This window comes from Labrus bergylta, chromosome 20 (assembly GCF_963930695.1).
Source record: "Labrus bergylta chromosome 20, fLabBer1.1, whole genome shotgun sequence".
Lineage (NCBI taxonomy): Eukaryota > Metazoa > Chordata > Actinopteri > Labriformes > Labridae > Labrus > Labrus bergylta.
In genome coordinates, this window is record NC_089214.1 from 630,606 (window position 1) to 638,105 (window position 7,500).

The following is a 7,500-nucleotide window of genomic DNA, read 5'->3' on the forward strand; positions in this document are numbered from 1 at the left end:
GAGACTTGTTTAAGCTCCTCCTCTCTACACCTCCTTCTTTTCCTCCCTCTCCGCACATCATTCTCCTGCCACCTCCTCCTACTCATCAACATTAAGTAGTCGACACACCATCGGGGATTTCTGTGCACGCGCTGCCGGCGCCGCGCCAGGTAAGGAGCCCCGGGGTGAGCTAGGAGGCGGGGCTTCTCCTCCTCCTCGTTCTCTTTGATCTTTGCATGAACCTCTTCTGCTCTGTCGTCAGCACATCCGGCGTCTGCAGGTGCTGCCCTGTTACCATGACAACTGCCTCTGTTTAGGAAGTGATGGCGGCGACACACACGCAGGGCAGGGGAGCGAGCGAGCCGGGACAGGTGGAGCTGCAGGGAGAGAGAGAGAGACAGGTGTGTTACACTAATCTAAACAACGTGCAGGAGAATGACATCACGCTTCACATCTTTGATGCACCGACCTTAAGGAGCGGCTTAGCTCCGCCCACTGAAGACTCCTTCAAGCTGCTCTCTCTCTTCTTTCTTCGCTCCACCCTTCCTCTCCTCCCTGGCTCCTCCTCCTCCTCCTCCCTCCTCCTCCTCCTGTCCACCTTTGCTCCTCTATCTTTGCTGTGATTGGCTGCTGACAGGCCATGTACCTTCTCCTCATACTCAATTAGATATCTGATTGGTGGACCGACCGCCTTCCTCCTCGGCCTCTCCGCCTGGTCAGTTTTTATCTTCCCAGGTGTGACTCCCTCCTCCTCCTCCTTCTTTTTCCCTGTCACCTCCTCCTCCTCCTTCATTTTCCCTGTCACCTCTTCCTCCTTCTCCTCCTCCTGCTCCTCATGTTGTTGGATGCGTCTCCTCCTGCAGTGCTGATGTCTCATTCTGGTTTGTCTCCTCTCTCCTGATTGGTCGGGCAGCGTCTTCTCACCATCGCTCCGTCTGGGCTGACACTTCTTCTCTGTCGTTCTTGTGGACAGCCTCCTGTAACCATGGAAACGCTCATCTATTGAAAGAGCAGAAGAACATTTAGGTCAGTGACATCACCATGAGAAGGAATGATGTCATGATGATGTCACAAGATGAGGACTGAGACATTTCTGTTTCCTGTTTGTGCCCCTCTCTAAACATCACATTAAGTCTGACAACATCAACTTACTGTTCTCAGGATCTAAGCAGCCTTCCTCCTCCCCCAGCTCATCCTCCTCCTCCCCCAGCTCGTCCTCCTCCTCTTCCTCCTCCTCCTCCTCCTCGGCCAGGCGGGGGCTCAGAGGAGCGATGAGTCCAGGGGGAGGAGCTGAGGTGTCTGCAGAGGTCAGCTCACACAGATGCATGCTGGATGATGAGACGGTCTGTTGGAGGAGGAGTTTGGCCTCGGGCTCCTCGGGGTCTGGAGGAGGAGAGGGGGTCCTGTGAGTGCTGCAGTGCTGCAGCAGAGCGCCCCCTCCTGGTTCATCTGCTCGCACAGAGACACACCTCCACGCCACACCACACAGCTGCTGAGTCAGCAGATCCACCTGCACCGCAGCGTCCCTCCTCTCCACTGATTCGCTCTGACAGCCCACCTCCTTCGTCTCCTCCTCCTCTGGACTCTCCCACTGACAGCCCACCTCCTTTGTCTCCTCCTCCTCTGGACTCTCCCACTGACAGCCCACCTCCCTCCTCCTGGACTCTCCACTGACAGCCCACCTCCCTCCTCTGAGCCCCCTCCCGATCCTCCTATGACTCTCCTGGATCACCTGCAGGGGGACGTGACAAAGACCAGGACGGGAAAATCATCAGAAACACTCGATGATTGTTTATCCAACTCCATTCAAAGAATCTCTCTCTCTACAAATGATTCAATTCATCCATTCATACACATACACAGGGTGACACATTGGACTGGCTGCAGGATCTGGGGATCGAACCCTCGACCTTTCAGGTCAAATATTCAATCACTTGTAGGAATTTAACCCTTTAAATGCGAGTTTGATTACATGACTCTGGCATTTAAAGGGTTAAATTCCTGATAATGATTGTTGTTTAGGATAGGATAATCCCCCAGAGGGGATCAATAGAATATCAATCAATAGAGGGAAATTCATTTAAGAGATTTATGCAAAAGAAAGTTTGAAACATATCAATCTGTTCTATTTTTCAGTTTCTGTAAATTGGACATTTTTGTCCTCACACTGTCCAAACAGGGAACGACATTTTAAATCTGATGCTACACAAAAACTAACAATGCATCAAAGTCAATATTTTTTAAGACACGCCCACTCACTGCTTAGCGCCGTTATCAGCCGCAACATACAATGTTTGCCACACACACACACACACACACACACACACACACACACACACACACACAACACAACACACACACACACACACACACACACACACCCCTTTAATAATGAAATAAAAACAGGAAAGTTCTCCCCGTACTTCTTCTCACCTTCTTTCTTCACCTCCTGTTCCTCATATGTCTCCTACCCCCTCCTCTAATGTCCCCCTTCTTTCTCCTCCTCCTGTCCTTCCTCTCCTCCTCCTCCTCCTGTCCTTCCTCTCCTCCTCCTCCTCCTCTCCTTCCTCTCCTCCTCCTCTCCTTCCTCTCCTCCTCCTCCTCCTCTCCTTCCTCTCCTCCTCCTCCTCCTGTCCTTCCTCTCCTCCTCCTCCTCCTCTCCTTCCTCTCCTCCTCCTCTCCTTCCTCTCCTCCTCCTCCTCCTGTCCTTCCTCTCCTCCTCCTCTCCTTCCTCTCCTCCTCCTCCTCCTCTCCTCCCTCTCCTCCTCCTCCTCCTCTCTCTCCTCCCTCTCCTTCCTCTCCTCCTTCTCCTTCCTCTCCTCCTTCTCCTCCTCTCCTTCTCACACACACACACACACACACACACACACACACACACACACACACACACACACACACACACACACACACACACACACACACACACACACACACACACACTAACCCTTGTCATAACTTCAAGCTAACTCATTTATTGACCTGTCTGAAGGAGTGTTTCACCTGAGCAGCTGTTTCAGGTCATGACGTCAGGAGGTCATGACCTCATCATTAGCTGAGCAGATCTAACGTGAACTCTTTCGTCATAGCCATCAGAGAACTTTAAACTCACCGACAGCATCTTTATCGGAGTGTTTTTCCCGCTTTTTCAGATCCACAAACGTACGTCGCCGTTAACGGTCCGTGGTGACGTCATGCCGTCTTTGTCTTTTTGAAGTGGAAAAACGTTAAATGTGAAGTTGATCAGTTTGTGTTGATGTTAGCAGCTCAGAGGATTCTCAGCGACTCTTCATCATAAAGTCAACCTGCTGCTCTGCTGCTCTGCTGCCCCCTGCGGCCCGGAGGACGCATCACACCCTCCTCCTTCAACTCCTCCCTATGCCTGTTTTCTCTTCTTTTATTTCATCCTCCTCTTCTTCACCTTCCTCCTGCTCCTCTTCTTCTTCTTCCTCTTCTTCAAACCCCCAGGTGAGCCCAGATCAGTCAGCTGATCATGAAGCAGGAAGTGTCTGTTCTTTCTTTTCAAACAGTCGTAAAAAATATAATTCATTTCATTTCCTTCATCTTTGTATTTGTGCCTTTAAATCTTTTATTTTTGTATAAATAAAGTGTCTGTCACGTCCTCATGCCCAGGGGCCCAATATCTCCTGATCCGTCTCGGGTCACGTCCTGATGACTAAGCGGCCCCGCTTCAGATTCACACGATTATTCCTGGATCACTTTCACCAAACACACAGTTTATTTATGGTTTCATATTATTTACATAAACTTCAAGACAAGTCCAGATCCCTCAGGATCAATAAAGTATCTATCGAGTCACAATCAAACGGTATGGTTACCATGGCAACAGAAACGGAAGTCATATGCACAATATTGTTTTTTTCTTGTGTCTGACCACGCCCCCTCTGTGCCTGTACCTTTAAATATGTAAATGAGCGGTGTCTGACCACGCCCCCTCTGTGTCTGTACCTTTAAATATGTAAATGAGCTGTGTCTGACCACGCCCCCTCTGTGTCTGTACCTTTAAATATGTAAATGAGCTGTGTCTGACCACGCCCCCTCTGTGTCTGTACCTTTAAATATGTAAATGAGCTGTGTCTGACCACACCCCCTCTGTGTCTGTACCTTTAAATATGTAAATGAGCTGTGTCTGACCACACCCCCTCTGTGTCTGTACCTTTAAATATGTAAATGAGCTGTGTCTGACCACACCCCCTCTGTGTCTGTACCTTTAAATATGTAAATGAGCTGTGTCTGACCACGCCCCCTCTGTGTCTGTACCTTTAAATATGTAAATGAGCTGTGTCTGACCACACCCCCTCTGTGTCTGTACCTTTAAATATGTAAATGAGCTGTGTCTGACCACACCCCCTCTGTGTCTGTACCTTTAAATATGTAAATGAGCTGTGTCTGACCACGCCCCCTCTGTGTCTGTACCTTTAAATATGTAAATGAGCTGTGTCTGACCACACCCCCTCTGTGTCTGTACCTTTAAATATGTAAATGAGCTGTGTCTGACCACACCCCCTCTCTGGAAGGGCTTGGGTGTACTCGGTCTTTCTCGCTCCATGTCCTATTGTTTACGGTGAGAAGGCAGACTCAGAGGGCAGAACAAACACCTAGCTGTGGGAGTGTCACCCACCTGGGGGAGGGGTTACTGCCCTTTGTGATGTCATGAAGGGAAAATCTCCAAACAGCCTGTTTGAGCACACATTTTCTGAAAAGTGGAGCAGGCAGAAGACGGAGAGGATGGACTTTTCTCATCATTGGGGGGTTTGTAGACGGACTAGAGACACATGTTAGAGGAACATGGGGAAGTTTACAGAACATGTGACCTTTGAACTTAAAAAACACCTTATAATCCTTTGGATGCTTAAAAATGATTAAAATGCCAAAAGTAAGCAAACATTACAAAGTTTAATTCAAACTGTTTTACAGTTGTTAAGAAAGTAACAAATATTTTAAGTTGGAGATCATTTTGAAAACGTTGTTTCTGTGTTTCTAAAATAAATAAAACACCACATTTTGTTTACAAACTGACTCTTGTGCTTCAGAGCCCGGGTTAGCCTGCTAGCAGTGTGCTAGTGTAATGAGCTATGAGCTAAATGGGGACAGAGCTCATCCGGGGATTGGCTGGTGGAGAGCAGAGAGCAGGTGAACCGGCCAGCAAGCTGTAAAGTCCACAGGCTAACAGCTAACAACGTAGCATGCTAACAGGTCTTCTGTAGCTGCCATCATGATGCCGAACACACACACACACACACACACTCACACACACACACACACACACACACACACTCACACACACACACACACACTCACACACACACTCACACACACACACACACTCACACACACACTCACACACACACTCACACACACACACACACACACACACACACTCACACACACACACACACTCACACACACACTCACACACACACTCACACACACACACACACTCACACACACACTCACACACACACACACACTCACACACACACTCACACACACACTCACACACACACACACACACTCACACACACACACACACTCACACACACACTCACACACACACTCACACACACACACACACACACACACACACTCACACACACACTCACACACACACTCACACACACACACACACTCACACACACACACACACACACACACACACACACACTCACACACACACACACACTCACACACACACACACACACACACACACACACACTCACACACACACTCACACACACACACACTCACACACACACACACACACACTCACACACACACTCACACACACACACACACACACACTCACACACACACACACACTCACACACACACACACACACTGTTTTTATGGTTTTATTGAAATTGTAAAACTTTCAGATTTTGAATGTGTGTTATAAATAAAATATATTATTATTATTATTAGTGTTGTTGTAAATGAGCTGTAACTCCAGCAGGGGGCAGCAGACACACACCACAGAACCTCTGACCCTTTAAATCTTTAAATCACGAGTTCTTTAAATAAAGTCTGATAAACTGTTTAACATGAAATCATCCAATCAGCTTCTTTAAATAAAGTCTGATAAACTGTTTGACATGAAATCATCCAATCAGCTTCTTTAAATAAAGTCTGATAAACTGTTTAACATGAAATCATCCAATCAGCTTCTTTAAATAAAGTCTGATAAACTGTTTGACATGAAATCATCCAATCAGCTTCTTTAAATAAAGTCTGATAAACTGTTTAACATGAAATCATCCAATCAGCTTCTTCAAATAAAGTCTGATAAACTGTTTAACATGAAATCATCCAATCAGCTTCTTTAAATAAAGTCTGATAAACTGTTTGACATGAAATCATCCAATCAGCTTCTTTAAATAAAGTCTGATAAACTGTTTGACATGAAATCATCCAATCAGCTTCTTTAAATAAAGTCTGATAAACTGTTTGACATAAAATCATCCAATCAGCTTCTTTAAATAAAGTCTGATAAACTGTTTGACATAAAATCATCCAATCAGCTTCTTCACGTGTTTATATTATAACCCACGTGCTCACAGAGAGAGAGCCACTGAAGCAGGAAGTGTGAGAGACAATGTGAGTCATCACCATCATGTTTATATTTTGCTGATGTGAGTGACTGTGGAGGGGAAATCCCGACGGTTATCATGAGGGGGCGTGGCTATCGGCTGTGTGTGCGCGTGTGTGTCAGAGTGTGTGTGTAGCTCGTGCAGTCTTCAGAGCGAAGTTGGAGCTGCTTCACGAGCATCGTGAGCAGCACCTGATGTACCTCCGCTATGTGTGTGTGTGTGTGTGTGAGTGTGTGTGTGTGTGTGAGTGAGTGTGTGTGTGTGTGTGTCACTGAGCGGAGCGCGGATGAATCGATCATCGGCTCAGTGATCGATTAATCAGCAGGATTTAATATTCATCTGTTGACTTTTCCTGCTGAAGGATCAAACATTCTTTATTTTTCTGTTGGAGGGATTACTCCAGAACATTTCTCTGGGATTAAACATCCATTTACACGCCTCCTGCTGACGTCATCAGGAGCTGTGCTCCTATTGGAGCGTCTCTAAAGATCAGTGATGCGCGCCCTCAGCTCTCTCTGTGCTCAGTATTTGTGGCAGTGACAGCCTGCGGCCTGTAGGGGGCGATGTCTGCCCTCTATAACAGCCGGGACATCGTGGAGGACTTCCTGCGTCACAGGCTGCAGCAGGACGGGCGAGTTACGCTCCCGCCGCGACGACATCACGCCGCTTTGAGGTCGACTTCCACATCGTCACTGACATGGAGAGCTGTTCGAGTGATGACATCACACCGAGACTTTCACCCAGGTGAGGAGGTTTACTGTGTTGTCATGGTAACGTTTATTGAAGCGATAACTAGTCGACTGCTAACAAGCCCCTCCCCCAGCAGCCCTGCAGCGTTCTGCCCCCACCGCCCCCCTCCGTAAGTCTTCCAGAGAGCAGACCAATCAGAGGGCAGTGGGCAGGTGGGGGGGGCC

General features: G+C 47.7%; 2 protein-coding genes across 3 annotated transcripts in view; one reads left to right on the forward strand and one right to left on the reverse strand.

Annotated features, from left to right (window-relative positions):
- The window catches only part of LOC136177241 (uncharacterized), a 3,952-nt gene extending 650 nt beyond the window's left edge, over window positions 1-3,302 (reverse strand). The window contains exons 1-5 of the mRNA XM_065949145.1: window positions 3,089-3,302; window positions 1,662-1,711; window positions 1,132-1,582; window positions 449-978; window positions 6-356 (exon numbers count right to left, since the gene is read on the reverse strand). Coding sequence (XP_065805217.1) covers window positions 6-356; window positions 449-978; window positions 1,132-1,306 — 1,056 coding nt within the window. The 5' untranslated portion in view covers window positions 1,307-1,582; window positions 1,662-1,711; window positions 3,089-3,302. The remainder of the gene's footprint in view (window positions 1-5; window positions 357-448; window positions 979-1,131; window positions 1,583-1,661; window positions 1,712-3,088) is intronic.
- A 3,256-nt stretch (window positions 3,303-6,558) lies between these two features.
- Window positions 6,559-7,500, forward strand: part of LOC110005399 (apoptosis regulator Bcl-2) — a 7,608-nt gene continuing 6,666 nt past the window's right edge. Inside the window, exon 1 of one of the 2 annotated variants that reach the window (XM_065948848.1) lies at window positions 6,559-7,330. In XM_065948848.1, coding sequence (XP_065804920.1) covers window positions 7,150-7,330 — 181 coding nt within the window. In that variant the 5' untranslated portion in view covers window positions 6,559-7,149. The remainder of the gene's footprint in view (window positions 7,331-7,500) is intronic. The other variant, XM_065948847.1, reaches the window with a different exon arrangement.